This window comes from Myotis lucifugus, unplaced genomic scaffold, assembly GCF_000147115.1.
Source record: "Myotis lucifugus unplaced genomic scaffold, Myoluc2.0 scaffold_387, whole genome shotgun sequence".
Taxonomy (NCBI): domain Eukaryota; kingdom Metazoa; phylum Chordata; class Mammalia; order Chiroptera; family Vespertilionidae; genus Myotis; species Myotis lucifugus.
In genome coordinates, this window is record NW_005871435.1 from 581,910 (window position 1) to 608,642 (window position 26,733).

General features: G+C 40.6%; 1 protein-coding gene across 2 annotated transcripts in view; it reads right to left on the bottom strand.

Moving 5' to 3' along the window:
- Positions 1-9,798: 9,798 nt before the first annotated feature.
- SLFN5 (schlafen family member 5) overlaps positions 9,799-26,733 on the bottom strand; it is a 17,769-nt gene continuing 834 nt past the window's right edge. For both annotated transcript variants that reach the window (XM_023743399.1, XM_023743400.1), the window contains exons 2-6: positions 24,209-24,308; positions 18,672-19,729; positions 17,310-17,435; positions 11,728-12,448; positions 9,799-11,552 (exon numbers count right to left, since the gene is read on the bottom strand). In XM_023743399.1, coding sequence (XP_023599167.1) covers positions 10,703-11,552; positions 11,728-12,448; positions 17,310-17,435; positions 18,672-19,689 — 2,715 coding nt within the window. In that variant the 5' untranslated portion in view covers positions 19,690-19,729; positions 24,209-24,308 and the 3' untranslated portion in view covers positions 9,799-10,702. The remainder of the gene's footprint in view (positions 11,553-11,727; positions 12,449-17,309; positions 17,436-18,671; positions 19,730-24,208; positions 24,309-26,733) is intronic.

Below are 26,733 nucleotides of genomic sequence, written 5' to 3' on the forward strand. Positions count from 1 at the left end.
AGGGTCACCGAATCTGACTGAGCTGGCGCGGCACATTAGGTGCCCAACGTGGTGCTGAGTATGCCATGGCCGTGCCGGCTCACCACATATGCATCTACTTATTTGTATCTCCCTCAGTTTCTTCCTTCAGTATCTTATACTTTTCTGATTACAGGTCTTTTACCTCCTTGGTCAAATTTATTCCTAGGTACCTTATTTTTGTTGTTGTTGTTGCAATAGTAAATGGGATTTTTTTCCCTTAATTTCTCTTTCTTATAGTTCATTATCGGTGTATAAAAATGCCACAAATTTATGAATATTAATTCTGTATACCACTACTTTGCCAAATTCATTTATTAGACATAGTAGGGGTTTTTTGATAGAGTCTTTAGGGTTTTCTATATACAATATCATCGTCTGCAAATACTGACAGTTTTACTTCCTCCTTTCCAGTTTGGATGCCTTGATTGAGTAAACCCAGCGGAGATCACTCAGGCTGTCCCAGGGCAGACAACCAATCCAACTTATAGAATGTTTAGCTATATAAATGGTTATTGTTTTCTACCATTAAATTTTGGGTGGATATGTTAAGCAGCAAACACTGATACAATAACTTCTCAAAGAGATATCTGCACACCCATGTCTATTGCAGCATTATTCACAACAGCCAAGATAGAAACAACCTAAGTGTCTATCAAAGGATGAATGGATAAAGATGTGGGATACAGACACATGTAAATATTTCTCTCTTTTTCATGCCCAGCATGGCTAGAGAGCGGTCTGGTTCCTGAGTAGGGGCGGCTGGGGATTGAGAAAATGAAAGAAAGAGACAGGCACAGAGATAGAAGGAAAAAGCTGGGGCTGGGTGGGACAGCTGTTCTCTGATGGAGAGATAGAGACCCAAAGCCAATACAGCGCGTTTATTTTATAGTCTGATTAAAACAAGGGAGATTAACATGTATACAAAGGTTCTTGTTTTGGCAACACTTGCTGCACCTCCCACAGCCAATTAGCTTCTTAGAAAGGAATTAGGAAGGGCTACAAGGTCAGGCTTAATTATGCTAGGAGAGCTCTGCCCTAAAGGCCAAGGCTTGACCCTAGAGCCGCTCCATACATACACAAAGAAATATTTTTTAGCCATGAGAAAGAAGGAAATCCTGCCATTTGTGACAACATGGATGAATTTTGAGGGCATCATGCTAAGTGAGATAAGTCTGACGAGAAAGACAAATACTGTGTAATGTCACTTATATGTGGAATCTAAAAAAACTGAAATGGAGAGAAGAAAAGTGGGTACAGCAGCTGGGGACCAGGGAGTTGGGGAGATGTCGTTTAAGGTTATAAACCTGCATCTAGTAGATAAAAAAGTTCTGGAGATCTAGAAGACAGCATAGTGTATATCATCAATAATTCTGTATTATAAACATCAAGGTTTCTAAGAGACTAGGTCTTAATTGTTCTTACCACAAAAAAAGAAATGATAATTATGTGACTTGATAGAGGTGTTAGCTAACACTATGATGGTAATCACACTACAATGTATAAATGTGTCCAATCAATATGTTGTTTACCTTAAACTTATACAGTGTAATGGTAATTAATCTCAATAAAAATAAATGTTAGCTATTGCTTTTATTACTATTGGATATAGCAAGTTGCATTAGCTCTACACATGGTACTGTCAAACAAAACAACCTTATGGAGAAGGTTTAAAATATACAAACCTAGCCCTGGCCTGGTGGCTCCGTTGGTTAGTGTCATCCTGATACTCCAAGATTTCAGGTTCTATCCCTGGTCAGGGCACATACACAAATCAACCAATGAATGCATAAATAAGTGGAACAACTTCTCTCTCTCTCTCTCTCTCTCTCTCTCTCTCTCTCTCTCCCTCCCTCCCTCCCTCTCTCTTTTTCTCTCCCTCTCTCACTCAAAATCAATAAACAAAAAATTTTTTTAAATAAAATATATAAACCTCATTATACATCCTTAAAACACTAGAGGAGCAAATTTTGAGATCAGATTCAATCCCCACTAACAGGAAAATGGGGAAGAAAAATCTTTGTTCATTGTTACTGAAGTTACACAATAACTAATAATAGCCAGATTTATTGAGCAACTACTATCTGCCAGGAACTCTTCTGGGAGCTTTACTTCTACACACTCCCTCAATCCTTTTCACAGCTCTATAATGTAGGTACAGATGAGGAAGCCAACTCAAGTCACAAAGAGATGGCATGGAAAAGTCCAAGGTTGTAGAACTATTAAGTGACAGAGACAGCAGATCCACTGTCTTCTCTGCTATGTACTATGTTCCTCTCCAACTGACACTTTTCACTCTAGGCCTGGAAAATTCACCAGTTTCAGGGAAGACAAGAGATTACAGAGGAGCCCATGGCCAAAGACATAACTGGCCTGTAGTAGACATGGGACACAGGTTTTGGAAAGCATCAGCTGTAGCTCCAGTTCAAAAATCTGCTGATGGGATTCTTCAGCTGGCAAAAGAAGAGGAGGCACTGCCCAGATATGTAAGAAGTTCCAGAGCAGAAGATGGAAGGAGTAGCATCAATCAACATGTCACATAGCTAGAAAATTATCTTGGAATATTGCTAGGTAAGACAGGGAGAATAGCGCTAATCAAAAAGAAGTAAAGTAGAGCCCTACCTGGTTTGGCTCAGTGGATAGAGCCTCAGCCTGCGGACTGAAGGGTCCCGGGTTTGATTCTGGTCAAGGGCACATGCCCAGGTTGCGGGCTCGATCCCCAGTAGGAGGCGTGCAGGAGGCAGCTGATTAATGGTTCTCTCTCATCATTGATGTTTCTATTTCTCTCTCCCTCTCCTTTCCTTTCTGAAATCAATAAAAGTATATTTTAACAAACAAACAAAAAAAGGAAGTAGAGGTTGTATGACCAGAAAGTGAGGTGTGGGCTTTGATTCATCACAGAAGTAGCAGGAAATGGGGAAAAGTGGGTATGGAAAGTAAGAACGCATTGGACTGACACTGGGAGGAAGTATGTGTTGAGGAATATCCTGAGGACTGGAGTTGCCATCACTGCAGGAGGCAACCGATCAATGTGTCTATGTCACATTGATGTCTCTCTCTCTGCCCAATTCCCCCACTGCCCTTCCATTCTCTAAAAATCAATGGAAAAAATATCCTCAGGTGAGGATTAACAAATAAATAAATATATATAAAAATTGGCCCATAATAGAGGTTCCCTGATATCAAAGGCACCAACTAGGAATATTAAGAATTGGGATTTACAGCCCTGGCCGGTTTGGCTCAGTGGATAGAGGATCAGCCTGCAGACTGATGATTCTCATCATTGATGTTTCTAGCTCTCTCCCCCTCTCCCTTCCTCTCTGAAATCAATAAAAATATATCAAAAACGCACCACACAAAGTGTTAAAAAATAACTGGGACTTACAAGGAGTCAGCATTATGAGAAACAGGGAACAGTCATTTGAAAATATAATCATTTGCTTATGGTGTCAGAATATAAGACATTTTTTTGAATCTATTACTGATTTATTTTTCTCTCACAATGGATTGGGAAATATTCCACATATAAAGTGTTCTAGGCATGCTCTCCCTCCCAGGAGCAATCCCACACCCTTTCCTCCCTCTCAGGCATGCATCTCCTAAACTCTAAGGGTCCCCATGAGACTTGCAACCAGGAGAGCAATGGGCAGCAGCAGCTAGTCCCAGGTGAATGCCCTGAACTTGTACCCAAGGCCCTCTTTCCTCTGACTTCTCAGTGAGCCATAGTAGCGCCACCTACACTCTCTCCTCTTGCTTCACTGCCTCCATTTTGAAGGTTGGGTGTTTGGATATTTGGGCATTTCTCCCAGAAAGGAAATGGTGCTAGGTGTAATTTCCTCCAAACCTAGGGGTGCACAGTGTTACAATTAACCTCTGATAGGAGATTTTCCCCAGTCTAGTTAAAGCCCCCGGCCAAGTGCCACTGACAACTGTAACAGGTTGGTTGGGAGTTGGTTGAAGTTGGAGACATGTAGACCCTCCTTTCCTCTTGTCTAGTTTTCTGCTGCAGCATTTACGCCGGGTAAAACTAAGTGTCTGGCACGGGCTACGATGAGAAGCAGCCCTGTGAGTGCACCGTGCCCTGTAAAGAGCATTTTGTAGTGGTTATGCTTATATGCTTATAAATTATTTGGTTAATCTCTCCCTCCCTCCACTTTCCCTCTGAGATCCGTCAAACTCACTAACTCTTGACCGCGGTTGAATCCAAGCACCAATCAGCCAAAGCCAATTAGCCAAATCGAGCATAGTATTAAACACTCCGATGTCAACACATTCAATCCCAGCTGAGAGTCTACGATTTTAAGCAGATCAAGCCTTTTATTTCATCCTCCTTCTTTGAACACTTTTAGGATATTTTTCCAAAGCTGCTCCCCAGGCTCTGTCAATACACATTTATGAGGCGCTGCAATTCTTTTGACTACAAGCCACCTCCTTGGGGAACAGGTCTTCGCCTCTGGGCCATGTAGGGATCTAACTCTTACTATGGGGTGGGTTTCAGTCTTGAGGAGCATCAGCATCAGGCTGTGAGGCAGCTGGCCCAAGTGCAACCATTCACCTATCAGAATGCTTCTTTGCCCAGGAAGGCAGCTTCCCTTGGGCATGGGGTACCTGTCCCTCTAAAGGTACTTGGGGGTCCAGAGTTCTCGCACCTACCCAAACGTCCTTACTTCATGTCTCAGGTCTCACTCCTTCCACACCCATGCCCTTCCCTTTAGTGCAAGAGACCTGGTGTGGTTGTCGGTTTCGCACTGATCTCAGCAAGCCCAACAATCAGGCCTTTGGCATGGTGCTCAGCCATGTCTGTCCTGCAACTACAGGGGATGAGGGACGCCTCCCACAATCAAGGCCTTTGGGTTTTCCATGGATCTTCTCAGCTGAATAGTTTTGTCCACAATCTCAATTTTTTTATTGCTTATTCTTTCCAGAGCCATCAGAAAGAGAGTTTACTCCATAGAACTAAATGCCTCAGGCTAGAAGGGGTCAATGGGGGGTGGTGGTGGTGGAAAGGGGAACATAAGTAATACTTTCAACAGTAACATTTTTTTTTAGAAAAGGGAAACTAAATGCCAGTCACGTGATTTCCCAGTGCCTTGTCCTCCACCTTCAATTCATCCTATGCTACTCCTGATAATAATGATGCCGCTGTGTGTGTGTGTGTGTGAGTGTGTGTGTGTGTGTGCGCGCGTGTGTGTAAAACTATTATCAGGTAGCCTGCAACAGTCCCCACCAAAGCCATGGTGGTTTTTGCTGCTGGGGGAAGGGGAGAGAAATTAGAGAGGAAAGAGAAAACAATAAATTCAAATTTCTATAAGGTATTTTATTTCTTTTATTTTTGTAAAAGGTTGAAACAAATATGAAAAAATATTAGCACTTATAAAATCTATATAGCAAAGGTGCATTATACATAATTTTTTAAACTTTTTGTATTGTTTAAATTTTACCCCTCCTCACTCACTATACATCATTATTCATTATGATCATGAAGGGCTTATCCCAGCGTATGGATTAATAGAAAACTAAGAAAGTAATTCATAAAACCATTACATCAACAAGTACAAACACACACATAGCAAAATCACATCAGTACATACCCAAGATAATTACACTGTTCCAAATCCAAAAGTCATAAAAAGCAAAAGCTGTCTTTTTCTCATCTGTGTTCCCTCACATTCATTTGCCCTTGCCTAGAGCCAAACACTATTAACAGTTTTTAGTACACTTCCAAAAATATTTAATGTGTTTACAAAGACATCTCTATATCAGTTCTATAAGTCAAAGATAAACATTTTTAAAACATGGCCTTCTTCACCCTACTATATAAAGATGGTCCCACATCAATACTTCAGAGTATTACAGTGTGTTGATATGCCATAAGTTAATCGATTCAACCTATTGAGGGGGATAGTTACTATTTTGCAGTCTTTTGCTATTAAAAATAAAGTGAAGTTCAATGAACTGTACAGAAGTCATTGCACACCTTTGAACATATTATGTAGAAGAATGGTTAGCTAAAGGGAAATGTGCATTTAAAATGTTGGTAGATTGTTCTTGATAGAAGTTGTACTACTTATAGCAATGTATAAAAGTGCTTTCCCCCCTGCCAAACAGTAAAATCATTAAGTTGGAATGTAATGATTTTGTCAATCTAATAAGTGGAAAGGAGTGATATATTGTTGTAGTTTTTAGTTGCTACATCTATATTATGACTAAAGATTCCATATGTGTAGAAACTCTTTTAAATTCCTTTTCTGGGTTCTTCTGCTTGCTCACATCCATTGCCCATTTTTCTTTTGGGATCTTAGAATTTTTCTCTTTGATTTTTAGAAACTTGTTTTAAAATAAGGAGTAAACTATTTGTCTATAACTTTCGTTGCAAATATTTTTCCAGTGTATTGTTAGTTTCTTGACCTATTTGCATGGCGTTCTTATGACAAAGATAATTTTGTTTAAAATAGTCAATATTTTCTTTCATGGTTTCTGATTGGGGACTATATTTAGGCCTTCCCTATGCTGAGATCATAAAAAGTGAATGTCCTATTTTTGCTTCATGTACTTCCATCACTCCGTATTTTTACATTTAAGTATTGAATCCACCTGGAATTTATTTCGGTGTCAAGTTTTAATAAAATTATCCCAAGCCTAATTTTTTGCAGATAGGTACCCAAGTCATTCAAAATCACTTATGAAGTAATCCATCTTTGCCCAACAAATTTGAAAGCCACCTTTAACATATACTACATTCCCACATATATTTGAATTTGTTTTTGGACATTCTAATCTGTTCCATTCCTGCCACGTAACAAAACCACATTGTGGTAATTATTGTGGCTTTGTGTTCTAACATTTGGTAATGCTAATGCTCTCGGGTTTCTCCCCTTTTAGGTTTTCCCCTTTTTAGATTTTTCCTGGGTGCTCATGCTTTTTATTTTTCAATAAACTTTAAAATTATTTTGATGCTTTGGGGAAAGATCTGTAGGTATTTTTATTGGGTGATATTGAATTTATAGATTAACTTAGTGAAAATGGATATATTTATGATTCTGAGTCTTCTTATCCAAAAACATACTGTGCTTTTTATCTGTTCAAGTTCCCTTTTGTGTTCTTCAGTTTCACTTGTACATTTCTTACTGTAGTTATTCTATATTAGTTTATCTTTTTTGTTGGAATTACTACTGGGTGTTTTTCTTTTATGATATCTTCTAACTAGATGTAGTTTGCCTATAGGAAGGCAATTAGATTATTTGCCAATTGACAAAACATATAGGTTTACCTTATATCTCACTGTTTTATTTGTTCAACCTTCTTTCTTGAAACCACTACTTTCTTCCCAGTTCATTTTTTTCTTACTGAAGTACATTATTCACCAATTATTTCAGGGATGGGCTATGAATGAGTAAGAGAAAATCCCAAGTTGTTACAAGTCTGAAAATTTAATTATTTTACTGTCAACCCTGAGTGATAGTTTGACTGGGGAGAAGAGACTAGATTCCAAGTTTCCAAACCTGAAGAGGAGAAGGGTGCACAAAACACACTGGATGGAATAATGGCTGAAATTTTTCCAAATGTGGTGAAACTATTTACCCACAGATGCAAGAAGCTCTTAAAAACCTCAACCATAAGAAATTTTCTTAATTACCAAAGATCATCATAATTATTTTTCTTAAGTCAATAATAAAAAAAGAGAAAATCTTCAAAGTAATCAGAGAAAAATGACACATTATGTGCAGAGGTACAAAGATGAGGAGGACAGCAGATTTATCATTGGAAAAGAAACAAGACAGAAGAAAATGGAGCAACATATTTAACTCATTGAAAGACTAAACTATCAACCTAGCCCTCCACCCAGCAGTTATCTTTCAATAACAAAGGTGAAATAAAGACTTTGTTTCATACATGCAGAAGCTGAGTGAATTCAGCAGCAGCAGCAGACCTACAGTATTAGAAATGTCAAAGCAATTCCTTTGAGCAGAAGGAAAATCATGCAAAATGGAAATCTAGATTTACACAAAGGAATAAAAATCACCAGAAATGGTCCTACATAGGTAAGTATAAAGAATTTTTTTCATAGTATTTAAATCTCTTTAAAAGATAAATGGCTGCTTAAAGCAAAAATAATATCAACATATTATGGTATTTATAACATACACAGAAGTAAAATATATCTCAACAATAGCACAAAGGTTTGGAAAGAAAAGATGGAAGTATACTGGTACTGTTGTGGAATAATAACACTTGAAGGTAGACTGATAAGTTTAAAGATACACTATATACTGTATACTGTGGTCTTGGCCAGTGTGGCTCTGTTGGTTGTGCCATGCACCGAAAGGTTGCCCGTTTGATTCATGGTCAGGGCACATACCTCCATTGTGGCTCAATCCCGGGTGAAGGGAGTGCAAGGAGGCAGCCTATCAATTTCACACAGATATTTCTCTCTCTCTCTCCCTCTCTCTCTAAAAAAAGTAACTAAAAATATTTTTTAAAAGATATATACTGTGAACCCTAGGGCTACAACTAAAATAACAAACCAAAATGTTATAACAAATAAGCCAATAAAGAAAATAAAATGTAATTATTTTAAAAATGTACGATTAAGTCAAAGGATGCAGAGAAAAAACAGGGGAAAAAGAAACAAAGAAAAAAATGGAAAAATAGCAAATAGTAGGGTAGATGAAAACCTAAATATAGCAACAATCACATGAAAATTAATGGCCTAGGAAGGGGGTGAAAGAGACAAGGGACCCTTCTATACTACCCGCCACTACACATTTATTGAATGTTTATGTCATGAGGTTGAGCTCCATTCTTTGCTTCTCTCTTGATGGTAAACTTTTGGCTGTAGTTTTACTAAATTTTTTTTATTCCTTTTAGATATTGGTAAAGAGAGAGTCTATGAACTTGACTGATCTAGCTCTGTATTAAGAATTGTCAATTTTTATATTTATTTTATTTTAAAAGTATCTTTCTATACTATCGTAAGTGATGTGCAATTTATTCCACGTTCGCTGCAAATCATTTCACAAGAAATTAATTCCATGCTTCCCCATGGACGTGTCTCTAAAATTTTAATATTGTGCCCTAGCTGATTTGGCTCACTGGATAGAGCGTCAGCCTGTGGACTGAAGGGTCCCAGGTTCGATTCCGGTCAAGGGCGTGTACCTTGGTTTCCGGCACATCCCCAGTAGGGGGTGTGCAGGAGGCAGTTGATCTCATTGATGTTTCTAACTCTCTATCCCTCTCCCTTGCTCTCTGTAAAACATCAATAAAATATATTTTTTAAAAATTTTTAATATTGAGACCAGCGGCCAGAAATAACCAATGCTAGCTAGCTTCAAGTTCATACTTCTTACATTGCTATTTCAATTTCATTGGTTATTAAATTAAATGAAAAATAAAGTGTAACCTTGAGTTCAGTACATTCATCCTCTTAGGGACTCTTACATTTAAAAAAAGAAAAAACACACAAAAGCCCACAAAGAAATGGCCTTGGCCCGTGTGGCTCAGTTGGTTGGATGTGCACCGTAAGATTGCTAGTTCAATTCCCAGGCAGGGCACAGGCCCGGGTTTTGGGCTCAATCCCCAGAGGGGAGCGTGCAGGAGGTAGCCTATTGATATTCTGCTCTCACATCTATGTTTCTCTTTCTTTCTCCCTCTCCCTTTCTTTTTCTCTAAAAAGTTAATTGAAATATTAAAACACACACACACACACACAATATGTCTTCCTGAGCAACTGTGGCAACCTTACCTTCGAGTAGTAACCTAAGATTCTTTACAGGCAGAGCTAAAGAGCTGAGATTTCAAGTGTGAAACACATAATTTTTTTAAAAATTGTGTTCAAAAATACTAACACCATTAAAAGGGATATAATAAAGTAATGCATGTGGTTTTTCAAAAAATTATAATTTGCGTGTTGACTGGCTTGCTCAGTGGTTAGAGCACTGGCCCACACACCAACGGGTCTCAGGTTCAATTCCCGGTCAATCCCAGGCCCCTGGGTCAGGGCTTGTGCTGGAGGCAACCAATTGATGTGTTTCTCACATTGATGTTTCTCTCTTTCTCTCCCCCTTCCTCCCTTCCACTCTCTCTAAAAATCAATGGAAAGAATACCCTTGGGTAAGGATTAACAACAACAACAAATGTAATTTGTACCTTCTGATCATACATTTTGAAACATGCTACAATCATTCCTGGCCAATAAGAGCCCAGACATACTACCTGTTTCCATTCCTCATACCCTCCCAGGAGGTCATAGTCAAGCATTTCTGCACCAGGGCTGTGTTAAAAATAATGAAATATCTGAGTCTGCCTGGCACATACAGCTCAGAGATTTTCTCATGACTTCCCTCACTGAGCACTCCTCTGACCATCCTAAATAACCAACCCCTCTTTCTATCTACCTGCCTATCTACACACACACACACACACACACACACACACACACACACAATGTCTGCATCTCAGGTCCCTCCAATTACTACTCTGGTGTCCTTTACTACTATCTGAAATTTCTTGTATTTGAATTGGTTTACTCTCTGTGAATCTTATCTGTCTTGTTTACTAACCTATCCCTAATCCCCAGCACTTGGCTCACAGTGAGTATTCATTAAATATTTGATGATTAAATGTTTAAATCACATAGTTTCACACTTAACCAGAGTTGAGGGCTACTTAGATTAGGATCTTCCTGTCAGTTGGAAAACTTCAGAATATACAGGTGTTTCCTTGCCCTGGAAGCCAGACAGAGCATAAGATTGTGCAAAACAGCTGGCTCAGCTGCCCTTGGGTTGATCCCAAACACGATGTTTCTTTCCAGGCCTGAAAATCGACGGACACTGTCCAATACAATGTGCTTGCCCATGATCTCTGATGCATCTCCTACAAATAAGAGATCAGGTTCCTCACTGGACTGAGATTCCTCACTGGACTGAGATTTCTCACTGGACTGAGACTTTTTTCTCTTCCTTACTGCTCTTTGAAGCTTAGATTTATATTTGTGTACATCACTTGCTATGCTGCAAATCACAGCAATATCCTTGCAGGAATATCCAGCCTTCAAAAGTGAATGGCATTTTTCTCTTATATAATCTACCATCTGCTCCATATCCTTGTGCTTACTCATCTCTAAGTTGCCTGGAACACCTCGAGACCATTCAGCTTCACTGACTATATTCAGGGACTCGGAGGGGATGTTAGGTGGTGGATTTTCTCTGACTTCGTGCATTATTTCTTGTAGGTAGTTGGCTATTGGGTCTGCATTGCGGACCACTCTGACGAGCTCTTCTCTTGGGTACTGGTCTCCGAGCTTGGGGAGGCCACAGCAGTCCGTGTGACTGGTCTGGAAGTAGTCCAGAAAGATCCAGAGAATTCCAGAGCCATCTTTTCCTCTCTGAGCGATGGTTTTTGCCTTCTTATACCAGTCCCCATTTTCAGTGCGGAAATTCTGAGCTTCATCGATGACGATGTGTTGAATCTTTTCAAAGTTTGAGTTTTTGTTCATGAAGGTTTTTCGGGTCACTGCCTGGCAGATGTTTTTGTGGCTGAAAATGTAAGAAACACAGTTAAGTTTCCCCGATCAACAAAAGGAAGTAAATTTTACTCTTAACCTCATCTCGACATAGTAAATACAATATGAATCTTAGCATGTAAACTCAAAGCCACACCAGCCGAACTTACTTAAAAAAAAAAAAAAGTGGATATAGTCAGGCTACCTACCTCACGAATTCTTGCAGGGGCTTGTTCTCACAGATGTAAAGAATGTCACCTGGTTGACAGTGAAACACATTCCTGATCTTTTCTATGATCTTAAAAGCCAAGATGGTCTTCCCTGTTCCAGGTAAGCCATGCACAAACAGCAATCTGGTCTTGCGAAGGTTCTTTGAAAGCACGTCATATTGCTTATCTGTGAGTATATTCAAAACCTCACAGCCCACCTCTTCACTTAACAAAGATCTGAACCCACACAATACTATCACTAGGGACTGCAACAGAACTTCCATGTCCTCTGTGGTCATCCGGCAGTAGGACGCAGGGTAACTTGGCAATTCTGAACCATGAAGGGCCTTTGTTGTTTTATCAGGATTCAGCAGGAAGGCCTTGGGAATGATGCACAATTTTCCAGTGTAGCCACCTGTGTTCACCAGCTTCTGCTTTAAGGTACGGGCGACTCTCATAGTATAGTCCTTCCAACAGCCATCGTCCTTTCTGAAGATGGTGTAGAGGACTGGGATTTTTTTCTGGGAAAGCAGAAGAACATCACAGATGACTTCCTGCTTCTCTTGCAAACCCACATCCACAGCCCAGCTTCGAGAGAAAATCAATATTCCTTGAGAGACACGGCGCATTTCCTTATTTATTAAGCTTCTGAGTCCTCCATTTTCCGAGAAGAGTTCCTTGTAGAGTTTTTGTGGAACATACAGCACGCTGTCTGATGATACTAGACAGGGAAAGAATTGGAATAAATTTGAGAATTCGCAGACAAGCTAGTCATCATCATTCTATGTCACAGATTCAATCCACACTTGGGTCTACCATGTATTAGTACTAGGTTTGCATTAGTAACACAGGATAAAACAATTCCAGTCCAACGGAACTGACAAACAATGGGCATAGACAGAGACAAACAATAATTGTCACACAAAGTAGTAAATTAACGGGAACCCATTATGTGAACACCAAGGAGGGGTGCAGCTTAGAAGAGAAGATGAAAGTCTTTCTGAAGAAGGTGACACCTGAGCTGCTTCTTACAGGATGACTGACAGTCAGCCAGTTGAAGGAAGGGAGAATAGAGAGATGGGCAAAAGGGGTACATGGAGGCAAGAAACAGCAAGGCTCATTCCGGCAACTCCAAGCAGATCGTGTTGCTGACGTCTAGAGCGAAAAGCAAAAAGTGGAGACAGAGGGGAAGGCATTATAGTGCATTTTCATACCTGGCGGTGCTGACTATAGTTAACAATACTGTATTATTATATACTTGAAAGTTGCTAAGAGAGATCTTAGATATTTTCAACACACACACACACAAATGGTTAATTAATCTTATTGTGGTAATCATTTCACAATACATAGGTGTATGAAATCATTATGCTACACACCTTATACATCCTGTTATCAGTTATAACTCCACAAATCTGGTGGGGGGGGAACCTGGCAAATGTTATATACTATGTTAACTTCACCTACATGGCACTCTGTGAAAGGCAAAACTATAGGAATGGAGAACAGATCAATGGCTGCTAGGAGTTAGGGGTTGGAGATTTTTACTACAAATGGGAAACATGAAGGAGCCTTTTTGCTGTTGTTAATCCTTACCTGAGAAGATTTTTTTCCATTGATTTTTTTTAGAAAGAGTGGAAGGGAGGGAGGGAGAGGAAGAGAGAGAAACATCGGTGTGAGAGAGACACATCAATTGGTTGCCTTTTGCACGTGCTCCAGTCAGGTCCGGGATTGCACCTGCAACCCAGGTACTTGCCCTTGATTGGAAATCAAAACCATGACCCTTCCTGCACAAGCCCAACAATCTAACCACTGAGCACACTGGCCAGGGCAGGAGCCACTTTTTGGTGATTGAATTGTTCTGTATCTTGACTGTTGTGGGCACACAAATTATACATATTTAAAAACCCTTAATCTGTTTACAAAGAAAGGTCCATTTCACATTTGTAATTTAAAAAAAATTTATTCTTTTAACCAATGGACACAAGACACTAGGGGGTAGGGGAGGCCGGGGGAATGTCAAGGCGGAGAAAAAAGGAGACATATGTAATACTCTTTGTAATACTTCAAGAAATAAAAATTATTAATAATAAAAAAATAAAATAAAATAAAATTAATTCTTTAAAGCGTTTTTTTTTTTTTTTAAAGTTTGGCTTTTCCTATAGGTATATAAAACCTTTTGGGGTCAGGAGCCCAAATTTGGAATCTAACCAAAACTATGAATCCTCTTCTCAGAAACACACACACACACACACACACACACACACACACACACACACAAAATTTGATTTTTTAATTCTACATAAGGGGAAGAGACAAGGATGAATTCAGATTTCTGTGCTTAGCTGAGTGGAGGATGAATTCTCCAATTGATAGAGAAAATTTTAAAAGAATACTTAATACAGAATAATATGCGGAGTATAGAGAGGAAATAGAAGATTGTCAGAGTGGGAGATTGATTTTGGAAATGCTCAGCTTGGGATACCTGTTAAACATCAAGCTGTCTAGCAAGCAATTGGACACACCAGTAAAGTTTGTCTGGACTCAGAATTACTAGTGTTATTTTCTATAAAAGCGAACTAAACTAAAGGTACTTCCTACTACTACTTCCATTTAACATTATTCTGGAATTATTGGCCAATGAACTGAAATAAGTAAAAGAAATAGTGTACATAAATATAAAAAAAGTTAGTTCAAAATTACTTTTGCTTTTTCATTAATAAAAGTATTACGTAAAATGTTTGGAAATGGCATAATTTAAAACTATGAGCTTTCCTACATGCCAGCAATTCACAATCAGAAATTATTTTCATATAAAGATCTCATTCTAGGAATAAAATTTAACATATATGGTAACAATATGGATAAAACTTTGAAACTATTAAGAGACATGCCATATTTCACTAATTATAAATGTACTTTAATAACTTTTATTCTGAAAGAAAATTTTTTATTGATTTGAGAGAGAGAGAGAGAGAGAGAGAGAGAGGGACTTGCTGTTCCACTTATTTATTCATTCATTGGTTGATTCTTGTATGTGGTTCGACCAGGGATTGAATCCACAACCTTGGCGTATCAGGACAATGCTCTAATTACTGAGCTACCTGGACCGGGCTTAATATCTCTTAAATTAAGATATATCCTATAGTTTAATGGACAAGACTTTATTTTTAGTGATAAATAAAATAATGCAATATTATTTTCTTAAATTTGATAAAATATGGTCAAAGAACGCTTGAATAAATGGCCAAACATTCCATGATCAACTAAGAGAAAATGTACTGTTGTAAAAATGATAGTTCTTCCTAAATTAATTTACCAATTTTATGTAATTGCCATCAAAATAATATCATTTTATCCTTTTCTTTTTTGTGGAACAAAATGACACTAAGCTTCTTCTAGAAGAACAATGCCATGATAATATCATTTGGGGAAAGTGTATTCTGGTATGTTTTGAATTACAATTTGGCAATGTTCACCTAAGCTTGTAAGTTTAAAGAAGTGATAGCAGGAGTGTTTTCAAAGTTCTATTTTTTTAAAATATAGTGGTTACATAGGTTTCACTGTATAATTATTTATTAAGTAATAATGCTGTTCTATGTATTTTCTGTTTATATAGTATATTTCACAATAAAAACAGCTAAAACTTAATAACATCAGTGTTGAGGAATACTATAAGATATTATCTTATACTAGAGGCCCGGTGCACGAAATTCGTGCAACGGCTAGGGTCCCTAGGCCTGGCCGGCGATCAGGGCTAACAGTCAAAATCCTTCGGGGACACTTTGCATATTACCTTTTATGTATATAGACTAGAGGCCCAGTGCATAAAAATTCGTGGGGGGGGGGGCCTGCGGGGGGTCCCTCAGCCCAACCTGCACCCTCTCCAATCCCGGGAGCCCCTCAGGGGATGTCCTACTGATGGCTGAGACCCGCTCCTCGTGGTTCTCTGCTGTCTGCAGGGCCCGCTTGGCTGCTCCTGGTCGCCGTGGAGATGGCCAAGCAGGCCCTGCTCTCAGCAGCCGCCCCCAGGACTGGAGGACTCCAGCGGGACTGAGAGGACTGGGCGCCGTCATCTTGTGGCTATGGGTGCCGTTTGTTTCTGAGTGATGGTTAATTTGCATATTACTCTTTTATTAGATAGGCCAATAAAAGGGCACTATGCAGCAAATTGACCCTAACTGCAGAACGACTGGGAACAACCAGTCACTATGATGTGCACTGACCACCAGGGGGCAGATGCTCAGCGCAGGAGCTGCCCCTGGTGGTCAGTGCACTTCAACAGGGGGGGCTCCGCTCAGCCAGAAGCCAGCTCATGGCTGGCCAGTGCAGCAGTAGTGGCGATGGGAGCTTCTCCCGCCTCCAAGGCAGCGCTAAGGATGTCCAATTAATGGCTTAGGCCCGCTCCCCGTGGGGAGTGGGCCTTAGCCATTAGTCGGACATCCCCCGAGGGCTCCTGGGCTGCTAGAGGGATGTTTGACTGCCAACTTAGGCCCAATCCCTGGGGGATTGGGCCTAAGCCGGAAGGTGGACTCCCCCAAGGGGTCCTAGACTGTGAGAGGGCACAGGCCAGGCTGAGGGACCCCTTCCCCCCCCCCCCCAGTGCACGAATTTTTGTGCACCGAGCCTCTAGTATAATCAATAAAAGAACTGGGTAAATCTGTGAGTTAATTCATACAAGACGTACATGTGCATTACTCAGATTTAGCCCTGTGTTTGCATACAGCTATAGTGTATTCATTTTGCTACTGAATAATAATATTCCATTATGTGAATACAGTACAGTATATTTATGCATTATTCTGACAATAGATAATTTGGTTGTTTCCTATTTGGTGCTATTGCAAACAGTGAACTTACAAACACTATGAGATATTGGTAAATCTTCAATTATATGTATTTACTGATGTGTATGCACACATTTTTCTTTAGAAACTAGAAAGAATTGCTGAATGATAGAGTATGCAAATAACCAATTATACAAGATAATATCAAATTTGCTTTCCAAAGGGATTTGGCCAATTTAAATTCCAAGCAGCAATGTAAAAAAGATCCTGATTACCTACAACTTCTCCAATACCTGCTATGTGTTGAGCATCTCTTCATAACTGTATCGGGCATATGTGTCTTCTTTTCTGAGAAATTCATCTTTATAACTATTTCCCATTTTTCTATTGGCTTGTTTGTTCTTTTGAAAAATTATGTAAGTTCTTTCTATATTCTTGATACCAATTCTTTGACAGCTACCTGGATTGTAAATGTCTTTCAAAATTGTAGTTAAATCTTTTCACTCTTTTGAGGAACATAAGTTCTTAATTTTGATATAGCAAAATTTATTAGTCTTTTTGTTTAAGTTTAATTCTTTTGTGTCTGGTTTAAGAAATTCTTTCTTATCTGAACAACACTAAATTGTTCATGTACATTTTCTAATAAGAGTTTGAAAGGTTTGTTTCTGACATTTATTTCCCTAAATCTTCTGGAATTGATTTTTTTCTATAACATAAAATGAGAGTCCAATTCTATTTTTTTCCATATGGATGCATAACCGACCTGTTCCAAAGCAACCACTGATAATGAATTACCTGGAAAGTGGCGTTTTTGCAGTTCTTCCAGACATTCCAAATTCTTATGAGTGCACACGCTCCTGCTTTGGGGTGTGGTAGCTGACACACTCAGCTGAAGGACCATGTCAGAAAGTCTGGAAAGATCTTAGGAAACAAAAACCAAGGGTTTAATATGCAAAAAGGCTGAACTCTAACTTAGAGTTGCGCTGTGTTGCAGAGCCTTTCACTTAGTCTTAGAACTCAAAGTCTTGGCCCACAGATACTTGATTTACATCTGAAGTCAGCTCAGAAAAACCTACTGATCTCTTGGGGTGGCAAGGGGACTGGTGAATATCACATATTGGCTCTCAAAAAGGAAAAGGAGAAAAGGAGAAGGACAGCCATGGCTTGGTCAACTTTTAATTGTCTTTAATCCTCACCCAAGGACATGCTTTTTATTGGTGAGAGAGGGGAAGGAGGGAGGGAGGGAGGGAGGAAGAGAGAGAGAGAGAGAGAGAGAGAGAGAGAGAGAGAGGCAGAAGGAGAGAGAGAAACATTGATGTGAGAGTGAAACATTGATCATTGCCTCCCACAAGGGAATCAAACCCACAACCTGGGTATGTGCCCTGATGGGGATTCGAACTTGCAACCTTTCAGTGTACCAGACAATGTTCCAACTAACTGAACCACAGGGGCCAGGGCAGTTTGGTCATCTTTTAGCTCAGAAATAGAAGTGGGGCAATAAGAAAGGCAGAACATTTAATCCAGGGAACCATCCATAACGGGAAGGAAGTGGCAATAAATTAAAGAGGACATGTGAAAAGGAATTTCCTGAATAATCAAATGTGAATTTACAATCAGAAAGGAAAAGAAGAGACTTGAATGTGAACATAAGAAAGGAAATGAAGATAGAAATGACTAGGTCAAACAGCCCCCTGTACCACCGTCTAGTGCAGTGATGGCGAACCTATGACACGCGTGTCAGAGGTGACACGCGAACTCATTTTTTTGGTTGATTTTTCTTTGTTAAATGGCATTTAAATATATAAAATAAATATCAAAAATATAAGTCTTTGTTTTACTATGTTTGCAAATATCAAAAAATTTCTATATGTGACACGGCACCAGAGTTAAGTTAGGGTTTTTCAAAATGCTGACACGCCGAGCTCAAAAGGTTCACCATCACTGGTCTAGTGGGTCAATTAGCCCAGGGCATCTGTGCACGCAGGATATTTCAGATGGGCAGAGGGAAGGAAGGGCAGTGCCCACCAACTGCATCTATAGGAATTAATAAATCAGATATCTGCAACTCAGAGAGTACCTCTCTTTCCCACAATTTCAAAGCAATACCTCCCTCTCCCCCCTCCAACCCCCCACCCAACATTACAGTTATTGTCTGACCTGGGTCGGCTTCTATCATCCGAGTTGCCCATTCCTTGGTGGCCAGCCGTACCACCCGGTTGTCCTTCACCTGCCAGGCACTAGGCTCTTTGGCAAACACGGCACAGCAGAATGGCTCCACCTTGACTGCACAGACATATCCATGGAGGGCCCGCTGATTTTTTACTTCAAGGAATTTGATGGCATATTTTATCTCACACCTCTGGGTACAGAAATGATGGACAGGTAGCTTCCTAATACAGCGACCAATGGAGTTCCTGAAGGTGATGAGATTTGTTTTCTTTTTTTCATATCCAACAACTTGACGGGTCTTTTCATTCACCCCCAAAAATATGTACCCCCCTTCGGTGTTTGCAAATGCAGACACACATCTGGAGAGATTCTTCTCAAAGTGTTGCAATTCCTCTTCTGAGAACATTTTAAATTCAACATGAGTGGACTGAGTAAAACTGAGCTCTTCCAAGTACTGGAGGTCATTTCTAGCAAATAAAGCAGCAGCGGAGGCCTTTATGTCATCTTCGCTTTGTACACAATCCTGAATATTCTGTGGGCTTAAACTGGAAGCATGAGTATTGCTAAGAGGCCGAGTCTCCCCTTTGAGGAATGCCAGTGCTTCCTCAGACGTCATCTCCTTAGTAGACGTTTTATGTCTCTCGTACAAATTGGAGGACAAAGTAGCAAGCCGTACCCCAGAGGCCTTTGCATTCCACGATTTCACAAAAATGAAAAAGAGGTTTTGGTCTTCCTGTTGCATCTCATCTAAATAGCCTTTGAACGTTGAAGGCCATTCCAATCCTACTCCATGGCTCCTATAATCGTAGTCTTCATTCGCAATCTCAATCTTGATCACTCCTCCACCAGAATTCAGCAGAGCACATATTGCATGCAGGATGCTTTGACTCTGTTCTTTCTGCAGGTGAGGGTCCATTTCATTCCTTTGCTTCTCCCCAAGGATGACTTTTCCTGCATTTAAAACACACTCAGCAAAGTTCGTTTCCAAATCAGTCTTGAGACTCATCTTCTAAGCACTTTTCCTATTCTTACCCTGAAATGTTCTCCTAAAAAAACAGGAAGATAGAACCATTAGAACAGGATACAAATAGGGGCAGTAGGGAATTGACCGTTTAAGGGCACTCTTCTAAAGTGGATTACGTAATTTATTTCCACGGAGCTTGAGGCCAGACTCATACATGAAGGGTGTACAACAGGTTGAGGAACTAAGTCTGCTGGGAGTCCATGGCCACCACAGAATTGATCAAGCAGCTATTTTTATGCTATGATTTTAGTAACAGTTTCTGCCAAGTTCTCTAAATGACAACATCTCTCAAGGCACCTGCAGAAAGCAGGAAGCATCGTAAAAATACACATAGATAAGAGCTGCAATGCAACTGGAAAGATTTCATGGTCAAAATATGTCTTCGATATTTATTGTTGTTCTTGGTACTTGGTCACCGGTTCGATTCCCAGTCAGGGCACATGCCCAGGCTGTGGGCTCAATTCCCAGTAGGGAGTGTGCAGGCAGCTGATCGATGTTGATGTTTCTCTCTCATCATCAATGTTTCTCTCTCTCTCTCCCTCTTCCTTCCTCTCTCTAAAATCAATAAAAACATATTTTTTAAAAAGGATAATGAGACATCGCTTCACATCTACTTGGATAGTAGTAATCTTTACTAATAAAAGGGTAATATGCTAATTAGGCCAGGAGACCTTCTGGACAAAGCCATGATGGTGGGGCCGAGGCAGAGGCGGTTAGGGGTGATCAGGCCAGGAGGGGAGAACAGTTGGGGGTGATCAGGCTGGTGGGGGGGCAGTTGGGGGCGAGCAGGTTGGCGGGGGGCAGTTGGGGATGAGCAGGCTGGCAGGCAGAGTGGTTAGGGGCGATCAGGCAGGCAGGCAGGTGAGCTGTTAGGAGCCAGTGGTCCCAGAATGCAAGAGAGCAGTCAGACATCCCCTGAGGGGTCCCAGATTGGAGAGGATGCAGGCCAGGCTGAGGGACACCCCCCGCCCCCTGCATGAATTTCATGCACCGGGCCACTAGTAATAATAATAGTAGTAGTAAAAAAACAAAAACAAGTGTTGGTGAGGATGTAGAATAAGTATGTCAAACTCGCAGCCGGCGGGCCACATGCTGGCTGCAAGTTTGACATGCTTGATGTACAGAAATTGGAATCCACACACATTGCTGGTAGGAATACAAAACATTGCAGCCATTGTGGAATATAGTTTGAAAGTTGTTCAAAAAGCTAAACATAGAATTACCATATGATCCAGCAATTCCACTCCTAAGTATATCCTACACAGAATTGAAAATGGGCAATCAAATGAATCCTTGAAACTCAAATAAGTCATGAATGTTCACAGCAGCACTGTTCACAATAGCCAAAAGGTGGAAACAACTCAAATGTGTATCAACAGACACGTGGGTGAACAAACGGGCTCTATTCACACAACAGCATATCCTCCAGCCACAAAAAGGAATAAAGTATTGATACTTGCTTCAACGTGGATGAACACTATACCAAGTGAAAGAGCCTGACACAAAAGGTTACTTTATGGACTGTATGTTTATGTCCCATAGAAGTCATATGTTGAAACCTCCCTAACCTCCACTGGGATGGTATTAGGATGTGGGGCTTGTAGGGAGTAATTAGGTCATGAGAGTGGAGCCCTTGTGATGGGAGTAGTACCGTTATAAAGAAGAGACACCAGAGAGCTTATTTCTCTCTCTGCTCTCTTCACCATAGGAGGATACAAGGAGAAGGCAGCCGTCTGCAAACCAGGAAGAGAGCCCTCACCAGACACAGGATCTGCTGGCACCTTGATCTTGGACTTCCCAGCCTCCACGGCTGTGATAAATAAATGTGTGTTGTTTAAGCCACTCTATTTATGATACTTTTATTACAGTAACCCAAACTAAGACAGTCACATATAATTCCTTTGATGAGAAATACTCAAAATTGATAAAATCATTGAATCAGAAAGAAGATTGGTGGTTGCCAGAGGCTAGGGGAAATGAGGAATAGGGAGGAACTGCTTAATGGGATTTTATTTGGGAGGGATGAAAATGTTTTGAAGCTTGACAGGAGTGGTGGTTGCATATCATGGTGAATGTACTAAATGCTGCTGACTTGTTCACTTTAAAATGGTTAATTTAATGTTATACAAATTTCACCTGAATTTTTAAAATTTAATACAAAAATGAAGGTGAAATAATTCATTAGCAGTAGAACTGCAATACAAAAAACATAAAAGAAAGTCTTTAGGCAGGAGGAAAATGATACCAGTTGGAAAACGCATATGCACAAAGCAGTGGAGAACATTGGAAATGATAACTACATGAATAAATTATATATTTATGGGTAAATTTATATAGATATATAAATTACACTAAATACATTAAATATATAATTTATATATAAATTATATGTAATTTATATATATATAATAAATATATACTTTTTAAACATATCTCTTTTAAAATCAGAGTACTGACATTAACTGATTTTAAGCCTTTTTATACAATTACAGTAACCAAGATATTATAGAATTGGTATAAAGATGAAAAATACGTCCATGGAATAAAATTAGGCATCAAATATATAAACAACAAAGGTGCAAAGTGGAGAAAATATAATTGTTTCAACAAGTAGGACTAGAACAATTGGATATCCATCTACAAAAGAAATGAACTTCAATTCATATTTTCCACCACTTACAAAAGTACTCAAAGATGTCTTAGACCAAAATGTAGAACCTAAAACCCTGTGGAAATAAATGAAGACTGCCCAAAGGAGACCATGCAGAGTCTATTAATTCATTGCTCACTGTGTTTAGGAAAAGAGCCACCATCACTTGCGGTGGCAGAGGAATGGGAAAGCTTTATGGTATAGTTAAAAAAGGGAAGGCTCAGGAATGCTCTGTCTTTGCTTGTTGGCTTTTGTGTGTGTGTTTTAAAATAACTCTTTATTGTTGAAGAATTTTTCCCCCATTGACCCCCTGCAGCCCACCCCTGCCCCGCCTCCCGCCCCATTATCTGTGTCCATGGGCCATGCATATATGCATACAAAGTCCTTGGTTGATTGCCTCCACCCACCCACCCTCCCCTGCTTTCCCTCCAAGATTCCAAATTCTGTTCCATGCTTCCTTCCATGTGCTCTGTTTTGAGGTTGTTATTCTAGGGAAGCTGAATGTGGACTCAGTAAACGCAGGGCATCTTATGTGACTGGTTTGGAAGCCTATTTCTTTCTTTGGTTGGTTCTAAATTGGTAGTGGGGGACAAAAATTAGGGAAGCGGGCAGTTACTGACCAAGTCCTGGCCACTTTGAGCCAGTTGCCACGGGGGTTGTGGTTTGGCTTCCAGCTATTTGTTACAGAGGTTGTGGGTCAGAGTTCTGTGTTTACTTATCTGGCCAGTGTCCCTTTGTATATTCAGTCTCTCAACCTCAAAACTTAGGAGGAAAACACAGGAGAAAATATGTTTACCTTGGGTTCAGCAAACATTTCTTAGAGGTGACATGAAATGCACAATAAAAAAATTATTATATTGGACTTTGAGAAAGTCTCCTTACTGAAAGACACTGTTAAGGAAATGAAAATACAAGCCCCTGACTGGAAGAAATATTTGCACATGATGTATGTGATAAAGAACTTGTAGCTTTCTAACTTCTATATAGAACTCTTGAAAGGCAATAATATAAGAATAACCAACTTAAAAATGGATAAGAGATTTGAACAGATGCTTCCCCAAAGAATGTATATAGAGAACAAAAATAAGTACATAAAATGATGTTCAGCATCACTAGTCATTAGGGAAATGCCAAATGAGGCCCAGCGGTGTGGCTCTGTTTGAGCGCCGACCCAGGAGCCAAGAGGTCATAGTTCAATTCCCAGTTAGGGTACATGCCCTGGTTGTGGTCTCAATCCCCAGTAGGGGGCAGGAGGCAGCTGATCAACAATGTGTCTCTCTCATCAATGTTTCTAGCTCTCTGTCCCTCTCCTTCCTCTCTCTCTCTCAAAAACAAACAAAAAAACACACACAAAAAAAAACAATTAAATAAAACTACAATGAGATAACATTGTACACCTATTAGAATGACTAAAATGATGAGCCAACCAGGTGTTGGTGAGGATGTGGAGGAAAGGGAACTTCCATACGATCCTGGTAGGCACATACAGTACAACCATTTTGGAAAAGAGTTTGGTAGTTGCATACACTTACCATATGACCCAGATATTCTACTTTTAAGTATTTACCCAAGAGAAATGAAAACATATGTCCATACAAAGACCTGTGAATGCATGTTCACAACACTCAAGATAGCAGCATAGGTAAACTCTGGTACTCGCCACCTTCCACAACTACATCAAAATTTATCAAATTGTACATTTTAAGTATGTGCAGTTTACCACCTGTCAAAAATACCCCCATAATGCTATTAAAAACTACACAGATGGCCCTGACCTGTTTGGCTCAGTGGATACAGCGTCGACCTGCAGACTGAAGGGTTCCGGATTCAGTTCTGGTCAGGGGCATGTACCTTGGTTGCGGGCAAGTCCCTGGTCGGGGGGGTGTAGAAGGCGGCTGATCGATATTCCTCTCTCGTCGATGGTTCTGGCTCTGTCCTTCTCCCTTCCTCTCTGTAGAAAATCAATAAAATATACTTTTAAAAATAAATAAAAATAATAATTAAAAAAACTACACAGATGCATGATTATGAAAAAATAAGTTAAAAGTATCCATATATATATAAAAGGCTAATATGCAGTGTCCCCGCAGGAGTTCGACTGGGAGACTGGGAGTTCGATTGCTCGCTTTGACGTGTGCTGACCACCAAGGGGCAGTGCAGAACAAAGGAAGGCCCTGGGTGGCAGCCGGAAGGCCCCAACCGCCCAGATCACTGACCAGGCCTAGGGACCTTACCCGTGCACGAATTTTGTGCACTGGGCCTCTAGTGTTACTATAATATAATGAGCTCAGTAGCCTGCTAGGAGTGTATTTGTGATAGGATTAGTGTCATAGAGACCCCAATTCTGCATAGTCCAGATGGAGACTTTTGTGTGTCCCCATGTTCATTTGATAATAACCACCACCCCATCCTGCCCTTTCCCTTACATATTGGAAATTTACACTTCTCAGTTCTGCAAAGTCCCATCTCCATGGAAATCTTCGTGTGAAAAACAGATCATCCTAACTGCCAGTGAAAATTACATCAGCAACAGAAGAGAAAATCTCTCTTCCTTCCGGTACATAAAAGCAGAAAGTATTCCATTTCATAAAGTTGCCTTTGTAGATTTTGTTTTTCTAGCAGAGGAATCCCCCAAGACCCTTGATCTTCAGAAACTGTTGCTCTGGCCTGTGAAATGTCTAATAGCCTTGACAAATACTATAACTATGAATGGTTGCTTACTTAATGTCCTCTTGCCATGACAATAATATTGAAATTGATTTCTGTTTTCTGATAGGCACAAACACCTCAGAATTTTCATAATCGGGCCAGGAGCAGATCATCACATTTCAGTCTTCTTCCAGTGGCAAGAAAGTACTAAAATCTGTGATTGCTCATTTAAAAAAAATTATTGATTGATTTGAGAGAGAGGGAAAAACGTTGATTTGTTGTATCACTTATTTATGCATTCATTGGTTGTATGTGCTTTGATGGGATATTGAACCCACAACCTTGGCATATTGGGACCACGCTCTAACCAACTGAGCTACTGGGTCAGGGCACTCATTTTCTTACTTAAACAAATGAGTTGAAGAGTGTTGTGTGGTGAAGGCCTGGGAACCGGGTGGAGGGGAACAAGGGGGTGAAAAGAGGAGGACATCTGTAATACTCTCAGCAATAAAGATAAGAAAAAAAACTATATTGGAGGCCCTAACAATACAATAGGATAAGAAAAGAAAGAAAATTTATAAGACTGAGACCAAATTATCATTATTTTCAGACATAATATCTAGGTAGAAATCCAAGGTAAATTGTAGAAATAAATCAAAAACAAGTTTCTAAAAAGAACACTTCTGACCGCTGTTCTTAGCTGCTCATCTTCCCTCCTCTTCTGGCCACAGGGATCGCGCCTCCGCGCAGACTTCAGCGGAATCAGTTTCAGTTTCCCCACCGTGGCAGCAAGGCCTCGCCTCCTTTCCCCTGAGCCACCGCACCCATTTCCTCCTAGAGACTCCGCTCTGAGGTCAGGATGGGTGCAGATGAACCCGCAGGAGCCAAGCAGAGGTCCCGCCGCCCAGCATCCCCTCCCTACACCCCAGTCCTAAGGATTCCTTCTGGCTCCTAGACAGTCATGTGCAAAAGTGGACCAGAGCCCTGGCCCGTAGCTCAGTTGGTTAGAGCTTCCTCTTACCCCAAGGTTTCGGGTTCCATCCCCCATCGGGGCACATACAAGAATCCACCAGAGGGGGGAGTGGGGGGCGGGGGGGAAGGGAGAGAATCAAACAGTGAAAGCAGAACTGAGTGGAACAACAAATCAATGCAAATCAATGTCTCTCGTCCTCTCTAAGACAAACAAAGTGGACCAGAATCACTCTCGGGCAGCACAGCCTCGGGGAACAGAGCCCTAGTGAGCCACTATCAGTGGTTCTCAACCTTCCTAATGCCGCGACCCTTTAATACAGCTCCTCATGTTGTGGTGACCCCCAATTTCATTGTTACAAATTGAACATAATTAAAGCACAGTGATTAATCACAAAAACAATATGTAATTATATATGTGTTTTCCGATGGTCTTAGGCGACCTCTGTGAAAGGGTCGTTCAACCCCCAAAGGGGTCGCGAGCCACAGGTTGAGAACCGCTGAAGGACCGGGGCTTGGGGGCTGGACTGCGAGCCTGCCTACCGGCGGGAGCTGTTAGGGTGTGAGGACTGGCGTCTCAAGTCTTGGGGTCTCCGGGCAATTCGCGGAGCACAGCCTCCTTTCAATGAGCGGGACACTGACCTGATGGGTCTCCGGGGCCACAGCCGCAGCCGCTACACCTCTGAGCTCGGCACCCGGTTAGCCGATTCTTGTAAAGTCCTCTGAGCCCCCGACCGGGGAGGACTTCCGCAGGCTGG